The sequence below is a fragment of the Erinaceus europaeus genome, chromosome 16 (assembly GCF_950295315.1).
Source record: "Erinaceus europaeus chromosome 16, mEriEur2.1, whole genome shotgun sequence".
NCBI classification, from domain to species: Eukaryota; Metazoa; Chordata; class Mammalia; order Eulipotyphla; family Erinaceidae; genus Erinaceus; species Erinaceus europaeus.
Genome location: NC_080177.1, coordinates 56,384,378 through 56,399,257, shown reverse-complemented (window position 1 = coordinate 56,399,257; position 14,880 = coordinate 56,384,378). Strand labels below are relative to the sequence as shown.

The 14,880-nt window shown below is 41.4% G+C and overlaps 1 protein-coding gene across 1 annotated transcript in view; it reads right to left on the bottom strand.

Moving 5' to 3' along the window:
* Positions 1 to 14,880, bottom strand: part of RYR3 (ryanodine receptor 3) — a 691,732-nt gene that overhangs the window by 299,375 nt on the left and 377,477 nt on the right. Inside the window, exons 17-19 of the mRNA XM_060175180.1 lie at positions 14,252 to 14,385; positions 11,849 to 12,090; positions 3,653 to 3,845 (exon numbers count right to left, since the gene is read on the bottom strand). Coding sequence (XP_060031163.1) covers positions 3,653 to 3,845; positions 11,849 to 12,090; positions 14,252 to 14,385 — 569 coding nt within the window. The remainder of the gene's footprint in view (positions 1 to 3,652; positions 3,846 to 11,848; positions 12,091 to 14,251; positions 14,386 to 14,880) is intronic.

Here is a 14,880-nt window from a genome sequence, read left to right as displayed (position 1 = left end):
ACATGAAGACCCCAAATTTCATCTTCTATACTTTTACCTTTAGGTTCCTGATTATCAAAAAAAATATGTAGCTCAGCTTTATATCTTAATGCTTTTCAGCCACCAAGTTGCAGATGCCAACCTGACTTCCCTGGGTACACAACTTCACCAGTGAGTCCTGAAACCCCACCTCCCCAGAAACCTATACCACTAGGGAAAGGCAGAAACAGGCTGGGGTCATGGATCAACCTGCCAATGCCTATGTCCAATGAAGAAGCAATTACAGAAGCCAGACCTTCTGCCTTCTCCCCATGAAGATCTTTGGTCCATACTTTCAGAGGGATACAAAAATAGGGAAACTTCCAGTGGAGGGGAGGGGTGGTAGCAATTGCATGGAATTGTACCCTTTTTATCCCACAACCTTGTCAACCATTATTAAATCACTAGTAACAATAAAAAAGCACACTAGGTTCTAGGGTCCAGGATGTGTTCTCAGTGGGTTGGGTGCATACTTTGCATGTGTGGAGCTTTGGGTTTGATCCCTTGCATTTCATATAATAGAATTGTGCTTTAGTCACGCTATCTTTTTCTCTCACAAATATAAAAGAAAATTTAAAAATACTGTTTTATAATAATATGTAACAACAATAAGCATAAATATGTTTAATCACATTCATAGTAAATAGAAAATCTAAATGTTTTGATACAATGCTCTTAAATTGGCAAAGATTAAAAGGAACCAAAACAGTAAATTAATATGGACCCTCAATTGGTTGGGTATTCCCAAAGACTCCTTTAATTTAAATTATATTAGAGGCTCCAAGTCCTCTTCCTGAAATGTTTGTAGATATGTTTCTGACTTCAGAATTCTTTAAATTTATGTAGATGCATATATACATATGCTAGCAAAACTGCTTGCTTAGACAGTCTGCTTCTTTGTCATGTACATGATCCAGATTTGAGTCTAGTCCCTGGAAGACTTGATGCTGTGGCCTGCTCATCCATCCATCCATTCATCTATCTCTCTGTCTGTCTATCTATCTATCTATCTATCTATCTATCTATCTATCTATCTATCTGTTGGTCTTGAGTTGGGAATTTCTAGTGCCAACTACCACAAAAAATTAAATACAACATATATTAAATAGACTAATAAAGTGATGATCTGTACTCAATAAATACACTGCTATTTCTTTAAAAAAGCATGTAAATATTGACAATAGAATAAAGTCCAAATACAGCCCCAATTCTGTCGACAGTGGTTTCTGCTACAAAATGAATTACAAAAACATTTATGATAGAGATTTTTTTGATTTCTGAATTACTCAAAACAAATCCTGGGGGCTGGGTGGTGGCACACCTGGTTGAGCGCATTACATTACATTACATTACCTGTACATTACATTACGTTACATGTACATTACAGTGTACAAGGACCCAGGTTCAAGCCTCCAGTCCCTACCTGCAGGAGATTTTAATCACCACAGAGTTATGTACTTTGTGCACATCCTACTTGAAAAAAATGCCAGTTATTTTGGGCATGCTGAATAGATCAGTAACCTTTGAGTCTTACTGCTGGTGGGAATGTAAATTAGTCCAACCCCTTGTGAAGAGCAGTCTCGAGAACTCTCAGAAGGCTAGAAGTGGACAGACCTACCCTGTGACCCTGAAATTTCTCTCCTGGGGATATATTCCTAAGGAAAAAAGCACACCCATTCAAGAAGATTTGTGTATACCTATGTTCATAGCAGCACAATTTGTAATAGTCAAAACCTAGAAGCAACCCAGGTGTCCAACAACAGATGTGTGGTTGAGTAAGCCGTGGTATATATACACAATGGAATACTACTCAGCTATTAAGAATGGCAAATTCACCTTCTTCACCTCATCTTGGATGGAGCTTGAATGAATCATGTTAAATGAAATAAGTCGGAAAGAGACGGATGAATATGGGATGGTCTCACAGAAGTTGAAAAATAAGAACAGAAGGTAAAACGCAAAGCAGAACTTGGACTGGAATTGGTGGGTTGCACCAAAATAAAAGACTTGGGTGGGTGGGGGAGAGGATTCGGGTTAAGTATATATAATTATACATAGTTACAGAAATAATAGTTAACCCATGTCTGTGGCCTTGGGAGAACTAATGCAGTTTCCAGTGGAGGGAATGGGGACACAGAGTTCTGGTGGTAGAAATGACGTGGAATTATACTTGTTACCTCATAATTTTGTACATGAATATTAAGAAATTAACAAAAATTAAAAATATTTCTCTGAGGGCATTATACAGCTTCTGGCAGGGGGTATATGTTCAACAAGTAAATACAGAATGAGGCAGTAAAGTTGGCTAAATCAAGGAAAGCAGGAGATAAATGGCACCATTGTCAAGAAGTGAAAGTTTAAAAGGGGACCATAGAAAAGCCCAAGTTTGATTAAATGTCTATGTAGATCTTACAGGACCCCTATTCAGGCGTCCCCCACCCCTACTCCTTCCTTCTCAGTTCACAGAGCAGGGCCAGGCACAATTAAGCATTAACTACCTGTTTGGGGACGACTTTGGTTTGAGTGCATACAAAACTGCTTTGCAGGCAACCACACTCAATTTCTGCCTCCAATTCTGAGTCTTTCTGGACTGCCTGAAATATTCTGAGTCAAGCTGAGCACCCATGTCCCCAAGGTACACAGAGCACAGGAACAATATCCGGGTTATCTTTTAAGACATGGGAAACACCTAGGGTATTAACCCCTTCTCAGAATTCAGCAAATAGGCACAGGGCTCATATTCTTTGTTCTTCCTTAATAATATGTTGTGAAAATTAGTTGTCTGCTCTTTCCTTATTTTAGCACAAATTATTTGCCCCTTTGTGTGTGAGTGTGTATGCATACTGACCAATCCCACAGATCAACTGACAAAGAGTTCCAAACTTGTGGAAAACACCTGAGATCTCTGATTTCTACCTCCATGGATCAATAATTATGCTATTCATTTTTTTTCCCAGGGACATACTTGATTGTCCTCCAAAACATTCTCCCATGAAAACAGTTATAAGGTGGGGAGGGGGCAGTGAGCTTGACCCAGGTTCAAGCCCCTGGTCCCTACCTGCAGGAGGAAAACTTCACCAGTGGTGAACAGGGCTGCAGGTGTCTCTCTGTCTCTCTCCCTATCTCTGTACCCTTTTCCCTCGCAATTTCTCTGTGTCTGAGTCAAGCTGAGCACCCATGTCCCCAAGGTACACAGAGCACAGGAACAATATCCTGGTTATCTTTTAAGACATGGGAAACACCTAGGGTATTACCCCCCTTCTCAGAATAAATAAATTTATTTATCTAATAAATAAATGTAAAAACATAGTTATAAGGCTCAGAGGTAGCGTTCACTCACTCTCCGCTAGTGTGGAATATTCCATTTTCTCTGAGTTAATATGTGTGTGTGTTTGTGTGTGTTTTCCTGTATCATGTTGCCTGCTTGCAAATTCCTTCTTATAACACCACCAAGAGCTCATGTAAAGCTAGCTAGTAACAGAACAAATCAATCTAAATATCACCATGTCTTTCCTAAGGGAATTGGGGTCACGATGCTGAAGCCCAGAAAGAGAATGCCATACTCCCCAGCTCCTATGAGTAGTGGGGAGGTGGGGTATCTGCTACTCTCCATGAAATCACAGCTATAACTTACTTGACACCTGCTGAAAAGCTCACCACAGGGAAGAAGAGCCCATCTGTATTGAAGTTCTCAAACATCCCCTGTACCGGCTGCCCATTGATGCGGAAAGAGATGCTGGGCACTCCCAAGTCCAGGCAACAGCTCACCACGTCATCTGATTTCAGGAGGTGCTGGTTGATGGAGGCCACAGCTCTGGGTATTCGGCCTGGTAAACAAAGAATAGGAAGAAGGCGTGTGGGGTTCTGGGGGCACTTCAAACTGCAGGAACTACTCATAACTTCCACTGGGCAGTGGGGAAGTTCAGACAGCATGTGGACGTACATGTGATCTATTGGATTTGAAATACAACTTTGCTTTCCTGGTGTGAGATGAGCAGTGAGAAAACCTTTCTAAGCTGGTGAGTGGGTTGCCTGAGATGAAATCAGATCCGGAGGAAATTCTCAAGCTGTTAAGAATAAACAGAAAACCCACTCAACATGGGCTCCTATTCGGGTCTGGTGTTGGAAGTAAAGGACAAACTGCCTTTGCCGGCTGTGGATCCTCTGAGGCATATGTGTGTGTTCAGAAGTGCCCAAGGTCTCTCCTCTCTTTCTCTCTTTCCTCTATTTTATTTTTGGTATTTGCTGAGAAAGAGAAGAGAGAGACATCTGTAGCACTGTTTCACTGCTCCTGAAGCCCCCCCCCCCCCCCCCACTGCAGATGGGGACCAGGACTTTGAACTTCGGTCCTTGCACATGGTAACATGGTCACCAAGGTATGCCACTGCCTGCCCCCTCTCTTCTCTAAATATGTCCATGGTGGATTTGAGTATAGAAGCCACCTATATGAAGAACATAAAGGCAACTGAGTCACTAAAACGGGATGCCATACAGAACTCACATCTGTCAAGGGGTTTTATAACTTCAGATAGGCAGAAGAACACACCGTTGGCAATACACTGGTGATTCTTTTGTTTCTACTGCCTGTCTTTCATGAGATTTGCTGTTCCTGTCCTAGCTTTAAGTTGTGAGAAAATAGCTTTGCTGGCTTTTCTACTTAATATTATCCCATTCTGGAGGTACTAGAGTAACACTGTAACCATTCTACCTAACCTAATGCCAAGTTTACTGTTCTCTAGGGAAGAGAAACAAAGGAAGAGAAGTTAGGAATAAGAATGAAGTTATCATTACAAAATTGACATAAATATCTGCATTTTGATAATTAGATGATCTAGAAAAAGAAATCAAAAAGACAATTTTGCCTATGAACTAAATTATCTAAAGATAATTATATAGCTATGAATAAATTTAATCAAAGAGGAGAAGAACCTGATAATTGTAAGGCACTGTTCAAGCAGATGATGAAAATATGAAGAAATGAAAATGTAGTCCATGGACTGGGAGAATTAACACAGTTTAAGTGGCCACATTACCTAAAGCAATTTACAGATGTAATACCTATAAAAATCCCACTGCTTCTCTCTTCACAGAAACAGAACAAATACCATGAACTTCATTTGGAAATACAGAAGTCTTCAAAAGCAGCACGTGTGTGTGTGTGTGTGTGTGTGTGTGTGTGTAGAGGGGTGGGGGATGGGGGAAAAGGACAGGGAAAGGGAGAGAGGGAGAGAGAGAAAGAGAGAGAGAGAGCATAGAATGGAAGCCTTGTATTGGAAGCCTTGTAATGGAAGCCATTAGTGGGAATGCAAATGGATGCAATACTGACAACTACCTTTAAAGGTATGCAGATCTTGGCCAGAGAGATAGCACACCAAGTAAGGCGCATGCATAAGAGATACTATGGTATGAGAAGAAGCTCTGGTGTTGTGGTATATCTTTCTAAATAAAATAGTAGACTAGAGAGGTAAAAATCACCCATGCATGAGGCCCCAGCTCTAGAGAACAACAGCAGCAATAATTAGCTATATTCTTGCTAGGTACAAGCATAAAGTAGACAATCTTTTATGTTTCCCAGACTTCTGTCAAATAGGACAAATCCAACAGTGTTGAAATTTGACTTCTGAGTTTGCTGTAGATTTCTATGGATACAGATCTTTGTCCACAGCAGTGCTTTGATGCCATCAGAAGTTTATTACACCAAGAGTGACCACGTTTTATTTAAATTTCAAGACAGCATAGCCAAGTGTTTTCAGAACATAGATGGTCAGAATAACTTGTCTTGTTTGGCATGCTCTCTCTTGCTAATAATACACAAGAGGAATTATTCTGCTTTTATGATTGATATTACCTTTCCCATCCCTTATTTTGAGAGGATGAATGACAGGAACTACTGTTGGAACACTAAGATCATTGACAAGTCACGTGAGATCTCAATCTGAGTGTGTTGTTTTAAAATCTGTTATAATTTTGTAAATCTATTAAGTCACTAGTAAAAAAAAAAACACAAGCAGAGAATACAGAGTTGGGACCAATAACTTTGAGAATCTAAAGGGACACTTGATAATTAAATGTATCGCTATATGGATACAAAGCATATACCTAGTAAGTGCTTAGAGCAAGGTAAAGGGAAATCTGCTTTAGTAAGTCTATTTCATGTCACAATCATCTGGTAAAAACTTACCCGGTAAAATAAAGTCTTAAAAATCTGAGTTGTATGATGATTTTGAACTCAAAAATGAAGAGTTTGCAAAATTACTTTCATATGCTCTACATAATAAATTGAGTCACCCCTAGGGGAACCAGTTTCTATCCCTGTGAGGACTATTAAGTGTCCAAATGGTTCAGAAGGGTCCTACATTTCACACTTTAAAAGGATCCCTGTCCTTCCCATTGCTCAGGCATGGGAGGTGGGAAGGAGGTTTGGAGTCCCAGAGATCTGAGTTTAAACCTAACCTGTCACCTGATTCATGTACCTGGATCTCAGATTTTACTAAAGAATAAACGTCTCTATCTATAAGACTGGTTTAGTGATGTCTATAGTGACATTGTGAAGTACATTTTAAGGTACTGCAGCAGTTTCTTTGATGAAACAAGTGACTGGTATTCTGAATATCACTCAAGAAAGAAGCAGTCTCATGCAGTGAGTAGGGAGGGGACACTTCCAGGACCAGATTCCCTGGACTCTAATAGTGTGCTTTATGTAAGTCACTTAGTTTTGAGGACTTTAATTTCCTTAACTGTCAAATGAAAATATTATGTCCTATAATTGTTACCTTTAGAATGAATTATCTCATACAGAGTGATTAGAAAAAATGCTTGGCCTGCTGTAACCAAAGTAAATGCTACTACAGTTTTCATATTTGCAGAAAGTTTAACAGCTAGGCTAACAGTGTTTAGTCTAGCTGTTAAATTACCAGGAATTTCCACCTTTTGTAGCAGTAAGAAAAACAGCATTATTAAAAATGTTAGCCACTCAGTGCTGAGTTAAGAAAGTGATTGAAAAACATCATAAATAACTGAAATTAACACATCTTTCTCTTTTAAAAAATAATGTTTCCGGGAGTCGGGCAGTAGCGCAGCGGGTTAAGTGCACGTGGCGCAAAGCGCAAGGACTAGCGTAAGGATCTCGGTTCGAGCCCCCGGCTCCCCACCTGCAGGGGAGCCACTTCACAGGCAGTGAAGCAGGTCTGCAGGTGTCTATCTTTCTCTCCCCATCTCTGTCTTCCCCTCCCCTCTCCTTTTCTCTCTGTCCTAGCCAACAACAATGACATCAATAATAATAATAACTACAACAAGAAAACAAAAAGGGCAGCGAAAGGGAATAAATAAATAAATAAAAAATTTTAAAAACAATGTCTCCAATGAACCACTTTCAAATATGTTTGAGTCTGGTTGGGGGTCCTATGGTCTTCTCTAGTTTAAAGAAATCTCTCCTTGACCTTACCTGGGAATTAGCACAGTGGATAAAGTATTAGACTTTCAAACATGAGGTCCTGAGTTTAATCCTGGCCATCACACGTGTTGAAGTGAAGCCCTGGTTATCTCATTAATAAGTAAATAAACATATTTTATTAAAAGAAACAGTCCCTTGTTTGAAGATTCAAGTTCATCTGAAGGCCCTGGTTAGTAGGGGCATGCCATTTAATCCTATGCAAGTGAATCCAAGTAAACTGCAGCACTTAGTCTCCCTGATGAGTAATGCAGGTCACTGGAAACTCTAATGCTCAGCACTTCCAGAGCCTCAGGCACTGCAGAGGTTGGCATTATAACAGGAACATTAATACTTAGGTATCAGGAGAGAGGATCCAAACACTTAACTATACTGGTGTTCTATAGTTCTCCTCTTATCCTCGGTGCAAAGCATGGAGGCTGGGAAGGGAGGTGGAAATAGCTGAGTTTCAGTGGAGTGTGGGATTAGCTTAGCTAGATGAGAGCTACAGACCTCTCATGGGACCTGATGGTGGAGCTAAAGTATCCTGGTTCAAAAATTACAAGAAACCAGGAAACATTAATTTTGCTCCATTGGTTCATGCTTTGGGAAGGCGAATTCCTCTGCTAATTCCAGTTATGCAAGGGGCAACCTGTTCAAAGAGGGAGGCAGGTTTGATTTCCTACTGGGAACTTCATCTTAGTCAGCAATGTCCTAAAGGGATACCACCCCCAACTGCAGTCCTAGAAGGCAACAGAAAGAAGACTAAATAGCAGAGAGGGAAAAGAGGGGTTAAAATGATGCCATGACAGGGAAAAGCCATTCCACACATATGAAAAACACAGAGGCAGAGCTGACTCGGATTCTACAGGTTGATAGGAAGGGCTGAACTGGGGAATGTTTCAACAGCCAACACCTGACAGTGAGTATGTATAGGCCTTGATGGGTACCAAGACTTATTTAGACTGCTTCTGGCCTACACGGAGATAGAGATCACCCATACGTAGAATGATACTTTGAAACTTCCTTTCCCAGTTAGCATAGGACTCAAGGATGGAGTGAATGTACAATGAGATACCCAGAATTCTGGACTTGTCTCTTTTTTTTTGCTCATCTCTGGCTTATGGTGGTGTAGGGGATTGAACCTGGGACTTTGGAGCCTCAGGCATGAGAGTCTCTTTGCATAACCATTATGCTATCTAGCCCCACACCCCTGGGCTTGAGTCTTGATGGCTAAAGTGGACTTCACCAAGACAGTGAAGGGAGGGAAAGCCTGCTGACAAGGTAGCTAGTGTGTGCCAGGAACACCGTGCCCCTCAAGCTCATCTAAATTTCATAAGAATCTTCTGTCATCTTCATTTTCATCCAAGGAAACCAAACTTCTGAAAGGTGAACTAATTTTCCCAGTGTCAAAAAACATCAGGAAGTGAAAGAGTTGGTATTCACACAGAGGCATAATTCTAAAGTCATAAAAGAGTCTCCTCTTGACTCTTTCCACTGACAAAGCATTGGGGGCACTGCTATTCTTTCCAATTATTCCAATAGCCACTATGCTTTTTAATAAGTGTTTTCAATCCCAGTTCAATGTAGTGGCTTAATTTATGCATTCAGATAAGCTGAAAGTTAATGGACCTGGGCATTTACATCTTAAGGGAAAGAAAAAAAAAAAAGGTCACTACCAGTTTCCACTCTCTCTCCTTGACACTCCTGCAGTAAGTAAGCTAGAGTGTCATTTCCACTTCATTTCTTAGTCAACAACCTTTACACTAGAGTCCAAAATTCATGACTGTCCTGCTGGGAGTCACAAAAAGAGACTTTATTTCTTCAGTTGGAGCATACCTGACATGTATTTTCAGTGCCTTCAGGAAGACAGGTATTCCCTGGGTGCAGGCAGGAGAATTCACAATGAGGCCTGGGCCCCAGGGAGCCTGGCATTTCAAGGAACATGAAAGGTATGAATCTTGTAGGCACTGCTTTCTCCATAACTCATCATATCTGAATACTGAGGGGTTAAAACCCCTGAATTTTCCTATGTGGCACTATATTATTAAGTAAGTGCAATATGCAGAGACCCAAACAGCTTCTGTAAAATTTCATCCAAAGATTCCTTCACAAACATTTGTCATGAGAGTCATTGTTAGCAATGAGTTGAGTGGGCTTGACACATCTACCTTTATAGCCTCTGGAGCGGGCAGAACAAGAGAGATTAGGGGAATGCTATGCACTCCTATCTACTGCACGCTCCTAGAACCACACACAGCAGGGTGGACTCCACACAGTTCCTGTAATCCACACATAGATAGCAGCCCTCTCGGGATGCATAATGAATGTGGACTCTACTTCCTGATATGTTCATTCCACATTAAAAAAAAAAAAGAGTCAGAGAATGAACTCAGAGCTTCTGACATGATGTTAATACTGAGTGACTTCCTGGGTTTGATATTATTACCTTCTTATATATAAACAAGAGTGAGGGAGGAAGGGTCAGAGAGAAAGAAAAGAGTGATATTACAGTACTGCACTATCATACATGGTGATCCCGTGTGCCACCAGCATTCTAACCCAAGGTTTGGCATCTGATAAAGTGATGCTCTCCCAGATGAGCTATCTCTCACTCCTCATTCTGCATGGTTTATAAGGAATCCATTAAGTGTTCCATGCAAGCTAGAATAAAGTGAGTAAAACTTTTCCTCGAGATGTTCTCTTAGAAACAAGGGTTCAGTTTGCTCTAGCTAAGAATTTGGATATGCTTCCTATTCCTAAACTCAACTCCATGCATTTTTATTCAGGCCTGGCCTGGGATCCAGAGAATATGCCTGAGTTATGGTGATGATGTGGCAAGAGTCCAGCAGCAAGAAGAGGGCCAATCAATTCCAGTCACTCTCTGAGACTCATTCCTTCCAAAACCAAGCTCTTCAGGTGTGTGTGAACGCAATGGCTCTTTCTTCCTAAATCACTCCCCCGCACACAGTCTTCTGAAACATGCGTGACATTGGGAAAATAACCTAATCTAAACGTCACTATGGTATGACGTATATAGTATATGGAAGCATATACGAAGGTTCAGTGGGTCCTTAGTGAGGCTGTGAGAACCAAGAAGGGTAGATACTCCCCTGGCTCCACAAATCGGAGGGGGGGTAAAGTTGGAAGAAAAGGGTGACGAGATTGTCATTCATGCTAGTCCATCATGCTGCATGCTCTATTTGCTTCTGTCTACACTGTACCAGGAAACACTACCTGGTCAGAGGCTATTCTTTCTTCCTCAATGATCTGGGATAGATAAGTATCTCAACTAACAGACTTATACCATTACTGAAAGTTTCAAAATGTTTAAAGTCAGTGTGAAACAGCATGTACTTGAGTATACACACACACACACACACACACACACACACACACACACCCAACGGAAAATAAAGACCAACTACAAGACACTGGTCACTAGGACCTGAGATAGTGCTTTGAGGTGAAAAGCTAAGGGATAAAGGACAATGTGGTAAGTTTCATTGTTCCCAGCTCCAAAAGGAAATTTATAGGATTGCATTAGAGAGATAACCGATTCCCTTGTGAGGGATTAAAAGAAGATTATGTGTTATAGTTCCTTATGTAAGAGACAGCACAGAGCTTACATAAGGGATTTCTATAAGGGATACAATATTTCCAGTTGAAGTTTTGCAAAAGATACAGATCAGACACACTGTGGGCAGCAGACAACAGAATTGGAACTCTTCTGGAGGGAGGGGGTGAAAACATGAATTTGCTTTGCACTTTAATCCAGAACAAGTTGACCATTCCCCTACTGGCACAGGCCATGGGCATGCTTGAGGAAAAACAGTGTCTACCTACAAAGGGAAAGACTGAGAGTCTTTTAGGGAGATTAGCATCTACTGTGTGTGAGATGCAGCTCAAGATGTTTGACGAAACGAGGGAGGTTAGAAGCTAGAACCATTCACGGATGGCTATGAACAAATTACTTAAATATCTTTGTGCTCCAGTTTCCACATATATAAAATCAGGTTCTACTTATCTACTTTAAGGGATCATTATGAGAATAAGTGAGTTACAAAGTGTGCAAAAGGTAGGCAGCTGACCACCCAATAACAATAGGCCAAGTTTCCTCCTCCTTCCCCTCTGCCCATATGATTCTGGCAATGCTACACAGATGCAGACACTGAAAAAGGATATACTAGCTCTTGCAGTTGTGAGTGCCAGAGTCATGGGTTCTTAGAAGGATACTCTTACTTAATATTTGTTGTCCTCACCTCCTAACCATCTGGTTAATTGAGATGACTGGGTCTATATTATTTCACTCCAAATTACTCATTTCAGTTGGAAGGATTTGAGCCTTGCATCATGCCTAGTATGAGATAAAGCTTCTAGAAGCTTTGTCAATGTACTCACCTGACCACAGGTGAAGTCCATCAAAGCCATAGGAGTACAGGTCATCACCAACACCATTACCACCCCAGCCTTCTCCACCTCCAGGGTAGGGGGCATAACCTGAAGATGAGGCCCAGCCCACCCGAAGGTGGGTGGGCTCTGCGGTCAGGAAAGGTTCCACTTGGTCAATAATCAGCTCAAAGTACCACTTCCGGTACTGCGCAGAGCCTTCGGCCACTCCCAGGAAGATGTTGGGCCGAATACTGAAATTAAACATAGATAGGTGGTATGTACAAACTCATATACTAAGGAAGCAAGCTGAAGCAGGCTGTAGGTATCAGTGGCCCAAATAAAGCAATGGCAACAAGTACATTTGTGCTTTCCATGTTTTTCATAAAGTAGAAAAAGTTTAAAACCTTTAATCCTTTAATGATAACATTCTTGGTAGGAGGTGTCAGAAAACAATTTCACTACAAGGTATAAAGACTGTGTCTTTAAATATTTCATTCAAAGCAACCAACATTTATTGAGTCCCCAGCACAGGTAAGGATACTTACAATGTCATATACAGAGACATAGTGATAAACTCTCATTTTATCCTAAAAATTAAATGAAGGACTTGAACTCCATTTTGCAGTAAATTGGTTGAAACATCCCAACCTCACTTAAGCATTATTAATAAGATGATCTCTAGAAACACTAAGTTTACCACTACATGTATTTAGCATGATAAAGAAAAATGCTATATGATTTAGCTTAAATGTGGAATTAAAAAAAAAAACACCTAACACAGAGAAACAGCAGAGAAGAGGTCCCCGTGGTGTTTGAGGGAGAGGGTGATGAGATATCATAAACTTTCAGTTGTATGATGAATATGGTCTGAGAATATAATGTAGGAATATGCTGACTATAGCTGATAACATTGTATTGTAGAAGTGAAACTTATCAAGAGAGTAGGACTTAAGTATTCTCACTGGAGAAGGAAAGAGGTCACTGACTATGAGTGGTGATCAATGTGTAAATTAGCTCAGTGGGGGAATCCTTTCTCAATGTATATAACTACATTGTATGCTTTAACTATCTTATAATATATATGTCAATTATGCCTCAATAAAGCTGAAAAAAAAAAAAAAACCCAACCCAAATGACAGGGGAAAAGAAAGGAGGAAGAAGTTACTATAAAACAATCCTCTTAGGTGGCTAAAGGCTTTAATGTATTCAACTACTGTAAACTAAGCCACTTGGGTTGTTTCTAGTTGGAGTCACTCTTAGAAGAAGTCTACTGCTCTGTGAGTACCTCTCTAACACTTCCTCTCCACTATTCCAAGCTTTGGGTCCATGATTGCTCAACAATTTGTTTGGCTTCGTATGTTAACTCTCTTTTCAATCACCAGGTTCCAGATGCCATCAGGATGCCGGCCAGGCTTCCCTGGATTGAAGACCCCACCAATGTGTCCTGGAGCTCTGCTTCCCCAGAGACCCACCCTACTAGGGAAAGAGAGAGGCAGACTGGGAGTATGGACCGACCAGTCAACGCCCATGTTCAGCGGGGAAGCAATTACAGAAGCCAGACCTTCTACCTTCTGCAACCCTCAATGACCCTGGGTCCATGCTCCCAGAGGGATAGAGAATGGGAAAGCTATCAGGGGAGGGGGGGAATATGGAGATTGGGTGTGGGAATTGTGTGGAGTTGTACCCCTCCTACCCTATGGTTTTGTTCATTAATCCTTTCTTAAATAAAAAAAAAAAAAAGTCTACTGCTCTGCGCTATGATCCATGACACCTGGCAGGTTAAGCTGGAGAAACCAGGCACAAAGAAGTGTGTGTATGGACAGTTTCCAGCTGTGGTCTTTACTTTTTTTTTTTTCTTATTTTTTTTTTACAGTGTAGACTGGGAAGCTGACCATGGTAAAAAGTTCAGCAAGATCCTTAGGCCTGACTAGTCCACATGACTCACATGTGTGGAACAGCAATGCTAGCATTCCACAGGGTCCTTGATCTTCACCTTGACCTTCCCAGATAGTCTTGGGGGTAGAAGTGAGGGTGGGGGCCAAATAGTCAGCTGCCAGAGGAAATCAGAAACCTCAGTGTCAACACAAGACAGTTGTTCTGTCAAAAATATTTTTAGAATCAAAGATGGTATACCTAAATAAAAATGGACATGCTATGAAGAAAGTTCAAGAGTTGGATTGATGTATAAAATAAACCATGGCAGATTACTCCAGGCCAAATTGTTGAGTGCTCCACTCTAGATCACACCAAGCAGAAAGTCTGAAGAACTCTACTAAAGGCTTGGAGTACAAGGACCTGGTTTTCTCCTTTGTGGGCAAATCACACAGAACTGCCAGGTGGGGGCATCTCTGAAGCTGAGGTTAGCCCTCATTCTCTCCCGCCTAGAAACGAGAGACACTTGGAGTGGCTTACCTGGTCACATCGTTAATCAGTCGAGTCTGCAGGAGCAGGTTTCTCCGGGGCAGCAAGTTGTCACAGATGAGATTCTGGTTGGCTCTCACTGCGACCCCATTGCAGAGACAGAGAGAGCACAGCACGTCTAGAACCTACAGTGAGAAACATCCCACCAAACCTTAGGACCTCCTAGAGGGCACTGGGGGCAGAATGTATGAAGGAAAAAAAGCCTTGAACAGGTAGGAATTTGGTGCTAGACAGACAACCTGTTTTCAATTATAAGGAGTTCCTCCCCCACCACCTCCACTTCAGTTGAGAAAAGTAAGTGATACCCCAGAGCATGCTGCCTCTTGAGGGAATGAGTCTGTGCTTTTTTTCTAGGTCTCCTTTCCTAGTCTTCTGCCTCTTCTCTTCAAATTTTGCATGTGTCCTGTGGTCACTGATCTATTCAAGAGGGTTAAGACCACCTAGGTTAATTTTCCAGTCAGGTGTAGGGCTATGGTGAAGTGATACACTTGGAGCAGAAAACTCAGGGAGTACTACTGAGACAGAAAAGGGACAGTGACAGTAGGCAGGGAGAGGGGCCCCAGGCAGAAGACCAAGAACTCTTTGGTCCCCATGTTTATCAGCAGACACCATGCTAGAGA